Raw genomic sequence first — 19940 nt, 5'->3', positions numbered from 1 at the left:
TTTTATTTTAGCACTACTCCAGTTATGTTATCTGGTCCTGTTGCCTATTTAGGATTTATATTTTAAATTAATTTATAAATGCCTTTTTCATCTCTTTCTGTAATTATGTTTTGATTTGTTTTAATTTTTGAAGGTGTTTTCCATCATGTTTTTTTTTTCTTTTTATATAATTTGTTTTTCTTATTTTTCAGTTTTTTTTCGAGTTTGAATCTATTCATGGTAGGTTGGTTTTATTACATATTATTTTAGTTGGTATATGCTTTTGGATACTTTCTGTTGTTTTTGGCATGAAGAAATTCCACATATTGTCTATATCAAGTTCTAATTGGTGTTTTTCCATATGTGTGTATGTTTCTTTCAAATCTTTTTATTTTTTCCCATGCAGTCTGCTTTTTTGTAAATGAAACTTTGTGTGGTGACTGTTTGACTTTCGAGAGGAAAATGTTAATTTCACTAAAAATTATGTCATGGTCTCTTAGTGGTGTTAATGTTTCTACTCTGTTTACTAGGGATGGATTTGATATGCACGTAGATCAAATGTGCGGTCATTTCTTGTTGGTTTGTCAACTACCTGTGTGAGATCGTGATCTTGCAACATGTCTAATAGGTGATGATGAAGAGAAGGATCTGGTCTGCTAGGTATTACTGATGAATTTGGCCAGTCAATATTGTCTGAATTGAAATAGCCACTGAGCATGATCTTTGAAATGTCCGGCAATATATATGTTCCTGGTTCAGTGTATGTTTACTTATTTTTGTTTTATGTGTATTTTTTATATCAATTGACAAATTAGTCATCATAATTATTTCCTTACGTCAAATTGAAGCAACTTTCTTTCCCAAAGCGTTTTTATTTGTGGTTCCGAAAATGATAAGAAAATTCAAATTTCTAGATTTCTAGTCTTTGTGACCTTTACAATTATCAATGAGACTATTTAGAATTTAGTCACATGATTTGTTCATTATCTTTTGCATTTTTGTCGATTATAATTATGTAATCTGTAAACATAGCTTTGTATGCTGAAGGATACATAAAACTGATGAATTGTCCGGTAAAAAAAACGAGCTCGGTTCTGCAGTACTTATTTTCAATACGTTACATAACAAGAGTTACCTCCCGTAGATTTTGTAACTAACTTGAGATTTTTTTTCTACTTTTGATTGTTTTGTAATGGAAAATGATAAATATACGAAGGATGGCGTCGACTTCTAGTATACAGACAGCTTTGAAAACAGTAAATGCAAATATCCAGAATCAAATATCAAAGAAAACAGAGGTAACAAAAAATAAATAAAACTGCGACAAATTCAATGATATGGCATCATACATGTCATATGCAGTTTATTTAATGACACGCAGAATATTGAACTTAACAATATGGAAATAGTGCATGTTTATTAGTAGATCCTGAGTTTCTCATCATTGTGGACATGCTAATAAGATTCTCCTGGTGACAGTAGAATTGGTCTGTATTAAAGAACAGAATACACCTTATCGCTAATACCGGCTGACCCGGCCGCTTGAACTTTTGATGCATGCAACTATCACTTTTCCATTGTGCCATCAGATATTGTGTTTTATGACGTCAAAATTTTACAGGAACCTGTGTGATATCCAGCAAGTGCGGACAAATAGTGATAAGGTGTCTAACAGGTCAAGGTTCTAAGTCAAGGTTCATCATAACAAATGGACAAATATGGTCGTATTTTTCACCTCAAAAAGTACTGTGTACAGACTTACCTGTACTGTTTAGAAAGTTTTAAGGCCTAGCATCCACTAGATATATAAAAGTTAAATGCATTTTGTGCAGAAGGTGTACATGGTGTAAAAACAAACAAACACGAGCATCTCAGATCATCTCAAAGTTGATCCACAACTTAGTTCATTTTCACACCTTATGCATGAATATTTAGAATTGGGGTCTGTTCGCCCACATTCACGTTCGCACCCACTCATGTTCCCTCCCTTTCACTTTAGCACCCTACATGTTCACACCCAAAGTTTGTTTGCACTTTACATGTTCGTGCCCAATTTTGATTGGTTTTGTGTTTGATAATTTTGTAATCAAAGTTTGCAGTTTTGGCAAGTGTATTCTTATAAGTATATTTGTTGTCATTTTCTCAAAATAAAGTGAGACAGCATTTTTTTTTGTTGAATAAAATTCTTAATCATGTTTTGGACATGTTGAATAGTGTATTGTTAAAAAAAAATAATAATCCTTTCTAAATAAAGTAGGATATATCGATTCTGTCAACGTTTTTTGTTGAATAATTCTTAATCAATGTTTTGGTTAGTGTATTGTTAATAGCCTATAACTTTGTTTCATTGACATGTTTCAAAAATAAACAGTGAATTTCTGACTACGTTTTTTCATGTTTTTTGTGTGTTGAAATTTTTTATCATGTTTTGGTTATAATAGTGTAATGCTATATTTTATTGTTTCATTGTTGCAGATCAAAGGGACCAAGCTGTTAAAAACAATTATCTTTTGTGTTTTTTATTTAAAATCTTCAATGTTTTACTCACATGACTCATATCAAGCTAAATACATTTAGTAAAAGCAATTTAAAACAACTATCATGATTTTCCAATTATTCAACTGGAATTTGAATTAAAATTGGGCGCGAACATGTAGAGTGAGAACGGACCTTGGGTGCGAACGTGTAGGGTGCGAAAGTGTATTGGGCGCGAACAGACCTGATACCGGATCTTTTACAATGTTTTATAACCATGATAACTTTTGAGAAATGGTAGTATTTGAATAAATATACTAGCCTTTCTAGACTTCATATTTATTTGGAATAGTTGCCACTGTCATGACAGTTGAATTCAAGTCAAGTTGTTATCTAAGTGGCTTTTAAAGGTCAAATTGTGCAGTAATCATGGTAATAGGGCTATGTCACAGATTTTGGTAAAATTTGCATACTGCTTCTGCCTGTTAGACTATTACCATCATTACTATTGATTACTGAAAATCCTAAAAATCAATACATTTATCTCTTTAATTTTGTTAACTCAAATATTACTGATTAATTCTTTCAAAATAGGTAAACATACATTATGTATAGAAAGCACATCAAACAGCAATTATAGGATAAGGTTCTTAAATTTGTCTTCTTTTAAATCATCAAATCTCCAGTTTCAAAATTATAGATCTATGTGATCATTCTGGTTTTCAAGATGGTGCATAAAACTAAGTTAAATACATACATTGTATCTTGAAATTATGTGTTTTTATGACTTGCAGAAACTTTATACACTTCTTTATCATAAAATAAAAGGATTGTTCTACCAATCTTCTTAAACTTTATACACCGTTGTAATCGTCAACTGCTAACTTTTGACATCTTCACCTGCTAACTTTTGACATGTTATTTGCCTACATATGGCCTAGATGGGCAAATATATGTCAAAACTTAGCAGTTAACGATCATGACGATTACAATGGTGTATTAAGTTTAAGAAGATTGGTAGAACAACCCTTTTATTTTAGAGATACATGTACAGTACACATGCATATACATGTAGACTAGTTCTGTAGTAAATCGAAATTGATAATGATTTACTATTAATGAATTAATTTGAAAAATTATTTGTAAATGAATTGAACCAGTTGACATGGTTGATGAGAATTTTGAAACTATTATATTTAGTATTTTCATGATTTTAGGTATCAATTTTGTTTTACAATTCCTATTTAAGGTATAAAACCACTAATTCATACATGTCAAAGCCCCATTAATTGCTTTCAATGTTAAATTCTGCAATTTTAAGCATTAATGGCTACTTTATCTATAGTTCAAATAAACATGATAAAGTGGCAGTTATTTCATGTCAAAACTGTACCTTATCATGCTCATCCTAACTTGTGCTGAAAAAATCAACCTACCTTTAATTGCATATTAGAGCGTACTGGTCCCCTGAAGTTTGACAGTACAAGTGCAGAAACAAGAACTTGTGATCTGAACAACAGGCTAAACGTTCATTTGATACAAAAACTACCCAAATATATCCGCTATTGACAAAGATACAGCTATGCATAGGAACTATTTTGTTCTGTTTGTCCTTTCCAACGGTCAGGCTTGAATAAGTGGTTCTATACCTTAATGTATCTCCACATATACAATGTATGTAGCTATTTTTCACCACTGCACATGTCCATTATTACATTGTCTCATTCATGTTATTTGTTTAACCAGTGAAAATTATTTTTAAGGGTGCTCAAAATGTGAGACTTGTTGCAGTTACAAAAACCAAACCAGTAGAAGACATTATTACAGCATATGAATGTGGTCAGAGACATTTTGGTGAAAATTATGTATGTATAATATTTAAAAAGTATAAGGTCAACTCATGAAGGTCACAAGTTTGAAATATTATATCTTATCTTATCTTATGGTTTCATTTTAAAATATAGTCAAAATTAAACCATACAAAACCTATTGTCAGTTTCTTACCAAAGTTGATCTTTTTGATAACTTCTGTAGGATTAATGCTAAATATTTGCTAAGGGGTTATTGCAATACTCACCCTGTCACATTATTTGCATTAGTAAAAACCTTGCAATTATTTCTGAATTTACAGAATATAAAACTGCCATATAAGGGAATGATGTCATTATGGAATCCTAAATTACCATTTTCTTAACTACATGTCATGTATGTCATGATGATGTATATATGAACATGATGAAGGTACTTTTATTTGTAGATCATTGAACTTGAAGAAAAAACAAAACACCCAAGAGTAAGTACTTTTATACTACATGTAGTTATTTTTAAATCTAATGATTCTATCTGTTACGGTCTCCAATTCAGTGGGACTTAAATAAGCCTGGATTAAAACAAAATGGAATCACATTATTGTAAAAATAAGGAGATGTGGTATGATTGCAAATAAGACAACTATCCACCAAGGTTCAATTGATGTTAATGTAAGTAATTATTGGCAACCATACAGCCTTCAACAATGAGAAAAACCCATAGTCATCTAAAGAACATGTAGAAGGTTCTGACATGAAAAATATGAAACATTATAATAATAGATAAAACAAATGGATCCATTTATTCTGATTAATTAGCATAAAATCAAGAAATTTTCTCCATACAGCATAAAAATTAATCCTCCTAATAGGCCTATAACTGACAAAGCCATGGCCAAATAAGAATATGACATAAAATACCAACAACTGCATGGAAAACAAAAGAGTGAGTAACACTTAACCCACCAAAAACCAAGGTTGATCTCAGGTGTTCATGAAGGGAGCATAGATCCTGACCCACATGTTACTCATTAAAGTACAAACCAGGTAATAAGTTAAATCTTTTAAGCTTGCAAATTTGACAATCTGCCTATTTATACTATCATATTTGAACCTGACTTGACCTCAAGTGTTTTAGAATGAAATCCTGACTTGAAATTAAGAAGTTTTTCCTACTAATAACTGCACATTTGTTTTTCTTCAGATCCAAGCCATCTGCAGAGAAATTAAATGGCATTTCATTGGGCATGTACAAACCAATAAGGCTAAAAATCTAGCAGGTAAGTTTAATCAAACAATGAAAAATATGGTATATTTATACTGCATGTTGAAGATGTCAGGTTTTTATCTTTAAAGCTGGGAAGTATTATGGTCTCTTCTTTCTTTGTCAACAATTTAGACAGTAACCATGGTAACTCAAAAATGCTTTTCAAAAATTTTCATGAGACTTTTGTGAATTGTTTACATGGTTCATGATGGTTTATATCTATTGAAATAATTATAAGTTCCATTTAAATTTGCATAAAGTTTAGATTTTGCATTTCCAAATTATGGGAATTTATTCACTGAAAATTGTTGATTTTCCGGATTTCTGAATATATATATATATAACTCAAAAAAGCTAGAAGAACTGTTATGAAGCATTGGGCTATTGAAATTTATACGTGAAAAATGGTTGAAACATTTAATTTATGGAAAATGGTCTTGTTAGCATTACAAAAAAAAATGTTTTATTAAGTTATTGCCATTGTACCTTGAATAGATAAAATATGTATGTACAATGCAAGAGACATTGGAACTCTGTTATTTTATATCATTTAATTACATGTATACTAACTAATATCTTTTCTTCATATCTTTTAAAGCCATTCCAAACCTTTATATGTGTGAAACTGTTCACTCTGAGAAGCTAGCAAAGAAGTTAAACAAAGAATTAGAAAAAGCAGGAAAAACAGAAAAGTTAAAAGTACTTGTTCAAGTCAATACGAGTAGAGAAGAAAGTAAGTTTTGTTTAAATGAGGCAACAATATGACTAGGTGATTATACTGTGCACGGACGTCAAAGATTTTTTATGCCCCACCTACAATAGTAGAGGTGCATTATGTTTCCTGGTCTGTGTGTTTGTTTGCCCGTCTGTCCCGCTTCAGGTTTAAGTTTTTGGTCAAGGTAGTTTTTGATGAAGTTGAAGTACAATCAACTTGAAACTCAGTACACATGTTTCCTGTGATATGATCTTTCTAATTTTAATGCTAAAATAGAGTTTTGACCCTAATTGCAAGGTCCACTGAACATAAAAAATTATAGTGCGAGTGGGTCATTCATGTACTGTGGACACGTTCTTGTTCAAATTATTTCTCAATTTAGTTTTCCAAGTTTAGGAGCAGCTTGTCAATGATAATGTATTGTTCTCTTTGATCAGCCAATGATTCAAAAAGATAAACCCATATAGCGTGTACAGTATTGCCAGATCAGGTATTTGTATAGCTTAAAAAGTGTCCTTTTCATATCAGCTTAGGTATAATCCTGCAACTCTTATTTATTCTATATATTGAATGGAAACATATATTTCTGTCACACTTTTTCCAGGAACAACTATACAGAATGACTTTATATGTGGTCAGTAGATTTACAGTGATGAATTGCAAAGTATGAGTACTTTTCAGATTTGTAGTGTTAGAGAGAAACATACTTTCTGTGTTTCAATACTTTAAATTACAAGTAGGGAAGGGTGGGGTATGCTAGACAAATTACAAATACAACAACCAATATGATGTACATGCAATGATCTCAATGGTATTTTTCAGATAAGAATGGTGTATCAACATCAAAGGTTTCTGATCTAGTCAATCTTATCCGTACCAAATGTACTGAGTTAGAGTTCAAAGGATTAATGACCATTGGTTCATTTGACCACAGTTTAGCTGATGGTGTCAACCCAGATTTCGTTGTAAGTTAGTTACTGAACTTTCCTACCTGCAACAATTAAAAAGCGACATATTGGATTGTAAACTTTTTCAAACTCCACATGTTTTAGTATTGTTGTCTCATTGTTCTTAAAACCAGCAATTTTTAATTCTGTAGATCTAATTTGGCATACAACTTTTGCTGCTTAAACCTGTAAAAAGATAACTAAAAATAAAAAATATAATCTTATTTTCTGAAAAAATTGTTGATTTAATTCATACAAAATAGGTGAACTAGACAGGAGAACCTGGGACCTATAACCATACAAAAAAAAATAGACTCTTGTAAAACATAGAGAAATTATAACTAAATTAAGTAATTACTGTTATAGAAAAATCCTAAAATTATTTTTCGTAAATCTAATACCTAATAAATAAATAGGTGTTTGATTTCCCAACATTTGTTAAAAAAATCAGTCTACAGAAGTTGATAATGTATTTGAATTACATTGCATATACATGTACTTACCTCTGCAATATTGCTGATATTTACCTTTTAAAACAATGGCTTGCAATAACACATATTTTATACCTGTTTGCTGTCAGATACGATACAAAAATAAAAGATTTATTCAAATTTGTTATCATGGCTATGATTAAAATTTCAAAATGTAAACTCTAGTTAGGTTTAAATTGAATACATACAAATTGGTGGCCTTCAGCTGTTGCCTGCTCTTTGGTCAGGTTGTTGTCTCTTTGGCACATTCCCCATTTCCAATCTCATTTTAAAGATGTTTAAAGTTCTTGATATATTACTTGGCAAGCAATAAACGGAACCAATGTTTATTTCAGAAATTATTAAAATGTAGAGATGACGTTTGTAGAAGATGTAACCTGAAGGTAGAAGATATAGAACTCAGTATGGGGATGTCACATGACTACGAACATGCTGTAAGTATATATTGGTAGAGGATATAGAACTCAGTATGGGGATGTCACATGACTACGAACATGCTGTAAGTATATATTGGTAGAAGATATAGAACTCAGTATGGGAATGTCGCATGACTACAAACATGCTGTAAGTATTTATTGGTAGAGGATATAGAACTCAGTATGGGGATGTCACATGACTACGAACATGCTGTAAGTATATATTGGTAGAAGATATAGAACTCAGTATGGGGATGTCACATGACTACGAACATGCTGTAAGTATTTATTGGTAGAAGATATAGAACTCAGTATTGGGATGTCACACGACTAATAACATGCTGTAAGTAGATATTGGTAGAAGATATAGAACTCAGTATGGGGATGTCACATGACTATGAACATGCTGTAAGTAGATATTGGTAGAAGATATAGAACTCAGTATGGGGATGTCACATGACTACGAACATGCTGTAAGTATTTATTGGTAGAAGATATAGAACTCAGTATGGGGATGTCACATGACTATGAACATGCTGTAAGTATTTATTGGTAGAAGATATAGAACTCAGTATGGGGATGTCACATGACTACGAACATGCTGTAAGTATATATTGGTAGAAGATATAGAACTCAGTATGGGAATGTCACATGACTATGAACATGCTGTAAGTATATATTGGTAGAAGATATAGAACTCAGTATGGGGATGTCACATGACTAGGAACATGCTGTAAGTATATATTGGTAGAAGATATAGAACTCAGTATGGGGATGTCACATGACTACGAACATGCTGTAAGTATATATTGGTAGAAGATATAGAACTCAGTATGGGGATGTCACATGACTACGAACATGCTGTAAGTATTTATTGGTAGAAGATATAGAACTCAGTATGGGGATGTCACATGACTATGAACATGCTGTAAGTATTTATTGGTAGAAGATATAGAACTCAGTATGGGGATGTCACATGACTACGAACATGCTGTAAGTATATATTGGTAGAAGATATAGAACTCAGTATGAATGTCACATGACTACGAACATGCTGTACATGTAAGTATATATTGGTAGAAGATATAGAACTCAGTATGGGGATGTCACATGACTACGAACATGCTGTAAGTATATATTGGTAGAAAATATAGAACTCAGTATGGGGATGTCACATGACTACGAACATGCTGTAAGTATTTATTGGTAGAAGATATAGAACTCAGTATGGGGATGTCACATGACTATGAACATGCTGTAAGTATTTATTGGTAGAAGATATAGAACTCAGTATGGGGATGTCACATGACTACGAACATGCTGTAAGTATATATTGGTAGAAGATATAGAACTCAGTATGAATGTCACATGACTACGAACATGCTGTACATGTAAGTATATATTGGTAGAAGATATAGAACTCAGTATGGGGATGTCACATGATTAGGAACATGCTGTAAGTATATATTGGTAGAAGATATAGAACTCAGTATGGGGATGTCACATGATTAGGAACATGCTGTAAGTATATATTGGTAGAAGATATAGAACTCAGTATGGGGATGTCACATGACTACGAACATGCTGTAAGTATATATTGGTAGAAGATATAGAGCTCCGTATGGGGATGTCACATGACTACGAACATGCTGTAAGTATTTATTGGTAGAAGATATAGAACTCAGTATGGGGATGTCACATGACTACGAACATGCTGTAAGTATTTATTGGTAGAAGATATAGAGCTCAGTATGGGGATGTCACATGACTACGAACATGCTGTAAGTATTTATTGGTAGAAGATATAGAACTCAGTATGGGGATGTCACATGACTACGAACATGCTGTAAGTATATATTGGTAGAAGATATAGAACTCAGTATGGGGATGTCACATGACTACGAACATGCTGTAAGTATTTATTGGTAGAAGATATAGAACTCAGTATGGGGATGTCACATGACTACGAACATGCTGTAAGTATTTATTGGTAGAGGATATAAAACTCAGTATGGGGATGTCACATGACTACGAACATGCTGTAAGTATTTATTGGTAGAAGATATAGAACTCAGTATGGGGATGTCACATGACTTCGAACATGCTGTAAGTATTTATTGGTAGAGGATATAGAACTCAGTATGGGGATGTCACATGACTACGAACATGCTGTAAGTATTTAGTGGTAGAAGATATAGAACTCAGTATGGGGATGTCAAATGACTACGAACATGCTGTAAGTATTTATTGGTAGAAGATATAGAACTCAGTATGGGGATGTCACATGACTACGAACATGCTGTAAGTATATATTGGTAGAAGATATAGAACTCAGTATGGGAATGTCACATGACTACGAACATGCTGTAAGTATATATTGGTAGAGGATATAGAACTCAGTATGGGGATGTCACATGACTACGAACATGCTGTAAGTATATATTGGTAGAAGATATAGAGCTCAGTATGGGGATGTCACATGACTACGAACATGCTGTAAGTATATATTGGTAGAGGATATAGAACTCAGTATGGGGATGTCACATGACTACGAACATGCTGTAAGTATATATTGGTAGAAGATATAGAGCTCAGTATGGGGATGTCACATAACTACAAACATGCTTAAGTATTTATTGGTAGAGGATATAGAACTCAGTATGGAGATGTCACATGACTACGAACATGCTGTAAGTATTTATTGGTAGAAGATATAGAACTCAGTATGGGGATGTCACATGACTACGAACATGCTGTAAGTATTTAGTGGTAGAAGATATAGAACTCAGTATGGGGATGTCACATGACTATGAACATGCTGTAAGTATTTATTGGTAGAGGATATAGAACTCAGTATGGGGATGTCACATGACTATGAACATGCTGTAAGTATATATTGGTAGAAGATATAGAACTCAGTATGGGGATGTCACATGACTACGAACATGCTGTAAGTATATATTGGTAGAAGATATAGAACTCAGTATGGGGATGTCACATGACTACGAACATGCTGTAAGTATTTATTGGTAGAGGATATAGAGCTCAGTATGGGGATGTCGCATGACTATGAACATGCTGTAAGTATATATTGGTAGAAGATATAGAACTCAGTATGGGAATGTCACATGACTACAAACATGCTGTAAGTATACATTGGTAGAGGATATAGAACTCAGTATGGGGATGTCACATGACTACGAACATGCTGTAAGTATTTATTGGTAGAAGATATAGAGCTCAGTATGGGGATGTCGCATGACTATGAACATGCTGTAAGTATATATTGGTAGAAGATATAGAACTCAGTATGGGGATGTCACATGACTACGAACATGCTGTAAGTATTTATTGGTAGAAGATATAGAACTCAGTATGGGGATGTCACATGACTACGAACATGCTGTAAGTATATATTGGTAGAAGATATAGAACTCAGTATGGGGATGTCACATGACTACAAACATGCTGTAAGTATTTATTGGTAGAGGATATAGAACTCAGTATGGGGATGTCACATGACTACGAACATGCTGTAAGTATTTATTGGTAGAAGATATAGAACTCAGTATGGGATGTCACATGACTACGAACATGCTGTAAGTATATATTGGTAGAAGATATAGAACTCAGTATGGGAATGTCACATGACTACAAACATGCTGTAAGTATACATTGGTAGAGGATATAGAACTCAGTATGGGGATGTCACATGACTACGAACATGCTGTAAGTATTTATTGGTAGAAGATATAGAACTCAGTATGGGGATGTCACATGACTACGAACATGCTGTAAGTATTTATTGGTAGAAGATATAGAACTCAGTATGGGATGTCACATGACTACGAACATGCTGTAAGTATTTATTGGTAGAAGATATAGAACTCAGTATGGGGATGTCACATGACTAATAACATGCTGTAAGTATTTATTGGTAGAGGATATAGAACTCAGTATGGGGATGTCACATGACTACGAACATGCTGTAAGTATATATTTGTAGAAGATATAGAACTCAGTATGGGGATGTCACATGACTACAAACATGCTGTAAGTATATATTGGTAGAAGATATAGAACTCAGTATGGGGATGTCACATGACTACAAACATGCTGTAAGTATTTATTGGTAGAGGATATAGAACTCAGTATGGGGATGTCACATGACTACAAATATGCTGTAAGTATACATTGGTAGAGGATATAGAACTCAGTATGGGGATGTCACATGACTACGAACATGCTGTAAGTATTTATTGGTAGAAGATATAGAACTCAGTATGGGGATGTCACATGACTACGAACATGCTGTAAGTATTTATTGGTAGAAGATATAGAACTCAGTATGGGGATGTCACATGACTACGAACATGCTGTAAGTATATATTTGTAGAAGATATAGAACTCAGTATGGGGATGTCACATGACTACAAACATGCTGTAAGTATTTATTGGTAGAGGATATAGAACTCAGTATGGGGATGTCACATGACTACAAACATGCTGTAAGTATTTATTGGTAGAAGATATAGAACTCAGTATGGGGATGTCACATGACTACAGTATGGGGATGTCGCATGACTACGAACATGCTGTAAGTATATATTGGTAGAAGATATAGAACTCAGTATGGGGATGTCACATGACTATGAACATGCTGTAAGTATATATTGGTATGGGGATGTCGCATGACTACGAACATGCTGTAAGTATATATTGGTAGAAGATATAGAACTCAGTATGGGGATGTCACATGACTATGAACATGCTGTAAGTATATATTGGTAGAAGATATAGAGCTCAGTATGGGGATGTCACATGACTACAAACATGCTTAAGTATTTATTGGTAGAAGATATAGAACTCAGTATGGGGATGTCACATGACTACGAACATGCTGTAAGTATATATTGGTAGAAGATATAGAACTCAGTATGGGAATGTCGCATGACTACAAACATGCTGTAAGTATTTATTGGTAGAGGATATAGAACTCAGTATGGGGATGTCACATGACTACGAACATGCTGTAAGTATATATTGGTAGAAGATATAGAACTCAGTATGGGGATGTCACATGACTACGAACATGCTGTAAGTATTTAGTGGTAGAAGATATAGAACTCAGTATGGGGATGTCACATGACTATGAACATGCTGTAAGTATTTATTGGTAGAAGATATAGAACTCAGTATGGGAATGTCGCATGACTACGAACATGCTGTAAGTATTTATTGGTAGAAGATATAGAACTCAGTATGGGGATGTCACATGACTACGAACATGCTGTAAGTATATATTGTTAGAAGATATAGAACTCAGTATGGGGATGTCACACGACTAGGAACATGCTGTAAGTATATATTGGTAGAAGATATAGAAGTCAGTATGGGAATGTCGCATGACTACGAACATGCTGTAAGTATTTATTGGTAGAAGATATAGAACTCAGTATGGGGATGTCACATGACTACGAACATGCTGTAAGTATTTATTGGTAGAAGATATAGAACTCAGTATGTCGCATGACTACGAACATGCTGTAAGTATTTATTGGTAGAAGATATAGAACTCAGTATGGGGATGTCACATGACTACGAACATGCTGTAAGTATATATTGGTAGAAGATATAGAACTCAGTATGGGGATGTCACATGACTACGAACATGCTGTAAGTATATATTGGTAGAAGATATAGAACTCAGTATGGGGATGTCGCATGACTACGAACATGCTGTAAGTATATATTGGTAGAAGATATAGAACTCAGTATTGGGATGTCGCATGACTATGAACATGCTGTAAGTATTTATTGGTAGAAGATATAGAACTCAGTATGGGGATGTCACATGACTACGAACATGCTGTAAGTATTTATTGGTAGAAGATATAGAACTCAGTATGGGGATGTCGCATGACTACGAACATGCTGTAAGTATATATTGGTAGAAGATATAGAACTCAGTATGGGAATGTCGCATGACTACGAACATGCTGTAAGTATATATTGGTAGAAGATATAGAACTCAGTATGGGAATGTCGCATGACTACGAACATGCTGTAAGTATATATTGGTAGAAGATATAGAACTCAGTATGGGGATGTCACATGACTATGAACATGCTGTAAGTATTTATTGGTAGAAGATATAGAACTCAGTATGGGGATGTCACATGACTACGAACATGCTGTAAGTATTTATTGGTAGAGGATATAGAACTAAGTATGGGGATGTCACATGACTACAAACATGCTGTAAGTATATATTGGTAGAAGATATAGAGCTCAGTATGGGGATGTCACATGACTACGAACATGCTGTAAGTATATATTGGTAGAGGATATAGAGCTCAGTATGGGGATGTCACATGACTACGAACATGCTGTAAGTATATATTGGTAGAAGATATAGAACTCAGTATGGGGATGTCACATGACTACGAACATGCTGTAAGTATATATTGGTAGAAGATATAGAGCTCAGTATGGGGATGTCACATGACTACGAACATGCTGTAAGTATTTATTGGTAGAAGATATAGAACTCAGTATGGGGATGTCACATGACTACGAACATGCTGTAAGTATATATTGGTAGAAGATATAGAACTCAGTATGGGGATGTCACATGACTACAAACATGCTGTAAGTATATATTGGTAGAAGATATAGAACTCAGTATGGGAATGTCACATGACTACGAACATGCTGTAAGTATTTATTGGTAGAGGATATAGAACTCAGTATGGGGATGTCACATGACTACGAACATGCTGTAAGTATATATTGGTAGAAGATATAGAACTCAGTATGGGGATGTCACATGACTACGAACATGCTGTAAGTATTTATTGGTAGAGGATATAGAACTCAGTATGGGGATGTCACATGACTACGAGCATGCTGTAAGTATATATTGGTAGAAGATATAGAACTCAGTATGGGGATGTCACATGACTACGAACATGCTGTAAGTATATATTGGTAGAAGATATAGAACTCAGTATGGGGATGTCACATGACTACGAACATGCTGTAAGTATATATTGGTAGAAGATATAGAACTCAGTATGGGGATGTCACATGAGGCAGATTCCAAAAAGAAATGAAAAATTCCGTCAAAAAGAACAAATTAAGATAAATAATACTAACTGTTATTTGAATGATAATGTGTGAATGTTATATTGAATAAGAATGTTATATAAAGCAAGAAAACCAATTATTGGATATGATTGTTTCCATTAAAAGTAGAAATGATCCAAACAAGATGAAAAATGTGAACTGTTTGACGGAAATTACTTCCCATTTTTTGACACAAGGTTCATGTTTTACGATGCTTTAAGTTGACACTGGTATAATGGTTTTTATTAGTGTAGTTTGATTATTCAAACATCCCTGTTTCTAAATCTTTTGCTTTTCTTTTGTTAAAAACATCTGTGATATATATTTTTTTCAATTTCAAATACCTTACTTATTAGATGCTCGTCTGTCAATAAATTTTATGATAGCAACAGGTTCATAAAATCTTGCCACATCATTGTAGGTACTTATATAAGCCTGTTAAAATTGTATTTCATAATGTACATTAAACATACACATTTTGGATCTTTCAATTTACTTTATTTAATCAATAGTTTTATCAATTCTGTTGCTAACATAATTTCTGTCAAACTTGACATTTTATGTTAGCAACATTTGGTCGTGCTACAAATTAGAGATATCTGTCCTGGGTTGAAATCTTTTTAAATTTCAGGCAGCGGTATTTTGCAGGAGTTCTTAATATGACTTTCAACTAGGATAAAATCTCCAATGTTGGTTAAAAATGTCAAATATATATTGTCTGTCAAATTTATTTATGTTAGCACAATCTTATGTTAGCAACAAGTCCGTCAATATCTTATGTTAGCAACACATTTTAGTCCGTCAAATTTTATGTTAGCAACAATAATGTCCGTCAAATCTTATGTTAGCAACAAAAAAGTCCGTCAAATATTATGTTAGCAACAAATAGTCTGTCAAATGTTATGTTAGCAACAAAAAAGTCCGTCAAATGTTATGTTAGCAACAAAAAAGTCTGTCAATTTTTATGTTAGCAACAACTTAATTTCTGTCAAATTTTATGTTAGCAGCATTGTTCATGTCTGTCAAATCTTATGTTAGCAACTCAAAGATAATCCTTTTTTAAAGTTATTACAATTCCTTTTTTATTGGTGCAGATGTTCAGAAATGTTTTATTCCAATTTGCCTTTCATATAAAATCAAGATATACATCCAAACCTTGATAATACTGAAAATATCAGGATTTTTTGTGTTGCTAACATAAAAATTTTCCGTCAAAATGTCTGTCAATTTTGTTATGATAGCAACATTTTTTTAAGGTGTTCTTTATTTAAAAAATATAATGCGAATAGATCTACTTTTTGTCAAAAAGTGTTTACTTATATAAGTATAACATGTATTCCAAAACAGAACTTCATTGAAGCTGATTTTGTTAAATATATTTTTGGGAACTTTTCAACTTTCTTATTTGGAATCTGCCTTGACTACGAACATGCTGTAAGTATTTATTGGTAGAAGATATAGAACTCAGTATGGGGATGTCACATGACTACGAACATGCTGTAAGTATTTATTGGTAGAGGATATAGAGCTCAGTATTGGGCTGTCGCATGACTACGAACATGCTGCAAGTATTTAGTGGTAAGTTAAGAGGATTGTTTAAAAAAGTCGGAAAATATTTTCATACCTTCTTTTATGATATAAATATGGAGATGTGGTATGATTGCCAATGAGAAAAATATTCACCAAAGTTCAAATGACATTGAGGAAAGCAATTACAGGCAACAGTGTGGATTTCAACAATGAGAAAAAATCATACTGTATAGTCAGCTATAAAAGGCCCTGACATGAAAAATAGGAAACAATTCTATTGAGAAAATTAACAAACTAATATATAACACAGTCATTCATGAAAAAACAAATATGTCAGTCATGTATCTGAACCAACAACGACTACTGAACTACAGGTTTCCTGACTTATGACAGGCACTAGTGATGGGGTTAAACATTTTTGAAGGTGTCAACACTCCCGAAACCTTGGACAGTGTTGTAAAGGCACAACATTAGAACATACTACTTAAAACAATAAATGATAAACAAATATGAGAAACTAGACACACAACTAAGACTTAATTAGAGGCTCCTGACTTAGGACAGGCACATATATAATGTGATGGGGTTAAACATTTTTGAAGGCACCACTTTCTGGGACTGTTTAAAAGTACAACATTAGAACAAACTATAAAAATCAGTTGAAAAGGGCCTAACCCATGAAATCAATGGCAAACATTTACAGTTCTACACAAAACTACCATATATACTGTAGAAACATTAATTTTTGTGGGGTTAAAATTTCGTTGATTTGTCTCTATATAAGATTTCATGGGGATTTAATTTCATGGTTTCCAGTAAATGAAAGTGATATTATATGTAGGTTAAATTTTCGTGTGGTTTTTAATTTCGTGGATATATTCTTTACACGAAACAAACCAAATTAAATCGGATCCTCCACGAGAATTTCTGCTTTTACAGTATATGCTTTTCTTTCAAACAGATTGAGCTTGGCAGTACCAATGTTAGAGTAGGGAGTACAATATTTGGAGCCAGAGATCCTCCTAAACAGTCACAAAACCAGGAAGTTATACAAGAAAAAGAGGAAGAAAGCCAACAACATCAGGAAAACAATGATTCACAACACATTACCAAGGCAACAGATCAGGAGGAGGTTTTAGAGAACGATACAGCAAGACTTCAGGAACTAGCTATCTAAATCAAATCTATTTTCTCAAGAAGGATTTATTATAACTATTTTGAAAGATTGTTTGATACATGTTATGTAACTTTAGAACTGTTAGAAATATGCATATTTGTTTATTGAGGAAAATCTACTCAAATATTTACAATCATATGAATAACATCTTAAGATGAAAATTAGTTATACACTTCAAGAAAATATAAACTATAAAGAGTAAATTCTGAATACATTGTATGATTTAACCGTAAGGTTTTCAAAATTAAATCATCAATATATCTGTATCAATTTTATAATCAGAGTATCTTAGGGCTGGTCTTGGGTGCATTGGGGATTGGAGACACTCACATTTACCAGTTTTAAAATCCAGCAAATTATTTTATCAATTTGTCATGCTATACTCAATAAGCCAAGCTATCAAAATTTTGTTTTCTTGGGTTATTTACGTAGCTTATAAAATGTGACAAAACAAAAAGTATTTCTTGGATGTTTTTTTTATTCAAGGATAAGGACAACCAAAAAAACAACACAGGTTATACATTACAGTAGTTATGATTTTTTCATAAGAGAAAAAAAGTATTTAGCATATATATAGGGCATATTTTATTTAAATGATATTTTTACTTTACAGAAAGTATTAATTTATTTAACAGATCTAGTACATGTAGAGTCAATATTAAAAACCAATAGATGTAGAATGAACTCAATAATTGTATATACATGATATAGGTTGTCATTTCTGTCCTACAGTTGAAGTTGTTATTTCTGCCACATGTGCTAAGAGCCAATGAGTGCCATTTAGAACAGCACTACAGTGAAATAGGCAGGTACTGATTTTATAGTGCTATCTTAAAACTTCTTAATAAAAGTTTAATTATTTTGTTCTACCCTGCAAGTTTAAATCTTCTCTAAGTTCATTCTAAGTCGTAAGTAGGATCATTATGTTTTCCATATGTTTTCTTGAAGGAATTATCAACAAGCAGTAGACTTTTAAAAATACAAGATGAAGTCATCTTATCTGTACTACAAAGAAAAAACTAGAGATATTTTTCAATAATACATAGTTTTAGCTGGTCAAGTTGAATTCGGATATACACATATCCTGAAATATTTCCAAGTCTTCCTAAGAGTTCAAAAGTTTACAGTTGTTATACATTTGTACTTATATTTTTGAATTATAAGTGATCACCTGGAGTTTGTAAAAGCTCAGATGCCTAATATTGCAAATCTATGATTTCTAATACTGTAAAATAAAAAATAAAAACTTTATTGATACAAGGCATACACATACTGGATTTTTTTTTTTTTTTAAATATTTACAATTGAAGTGTGGGTTTAATTTGTTAGTGTGTTAATATTTCAAAGTTTGCAGTTGTTTTAACTTTTAATTTTGATTAATTATTATTTTTAATTCTACAATTTAACCTTAGTTTTTCTCATGCCTTGAACAGCAGCAGGACAAACATAGGGTTTACTTTTTAATAAAATTGACAAATACCTGTATATCTTGTCCTCAATCAAATTTTGCTTGACTCTCTTGTGATAAAACCATGTCAGCCAATTTTTGCCAATAATTTATGAACTCAGTTTCCATGCTGTTTTCACAAGTCTCTACAGGAAAGTTCAAATTATTTAAATTTGTTACAAATATTTCTAATAACCTTCTTCATAAAAGTTGTATAACAAAAAGACAGCTGAAAGTTTTAATGTGAATTTATTAATAGGAATAACTGTCCAAGTCGCATGTTTTTTTACCTTAAATCTAGAATAGGAGTGCATTTTTAAAATTATTAAAAATGAAATTTCTGGTAAACAGGCTAGACATTTAATGTCAATTTGAAACTGAGTGATTAATTTATTCTTATGAATATGTTTTCTACATGTTCTTAATATTTAAGATTTACATTAGGATTTACATTAGGATTGTGTTTTTGTATTTTTGTTGAACAAATAAATTAACTTTCACAAATATTGTTCAATGTCTGCAATCAATGCATAGTTACAAATAAACAGATTATTTGTTGA

The 19940-nt window shown here is 32.6% G+C and overlaps 1 protein-coding gene across 1 annotated transcript; it reads left to right on the top strand.

Moving 5' to 3' along the window:
- Positions 1-1084: 1084 nt before the first annotated feature.
- LOC143082413 (pyridoxal phosphate homeostasis protein-like) lies at positions 1085-19940 on the top strand. Its single transcript, XM_076258063.1, has 8 exons — positions 1085-1277; positions 4218-4319; positions 4712-4747; positions 5467-5542; positions 6128-6262; positions 7067-7209; positions 8018-8116; positions 17718-19940. The coding sequence occupies exons 1-8, from the start codon at positions 1179-1181 to the stop codon at positions 17931-17933; spliced, it is 906 nt and encodes a 301-aa protein (XP_076114178.1). The 5' UTR covers positions 1085-1178; the 3' UTR covers positions 17934-19940.

This window comes from Mytilus galloprovincialis, chromosome 7 (genome assembly GCF_965363235.1).
Source record: "Mytilus galloprovincialis chromosome 7, xbMytGall1.hap1.1, whole genome shotgun sequence".
NCBI lineage: Eukaryota > Metazoa > Mollusca > Bivalvia > Mytilida > Mytilidae > Mytilus > Mytilus galloprovincialis.
Note: the sequence above shows the minus strand (reverse complement) of the source record. Positions and strands in the feature narration are given on the sequence as shown.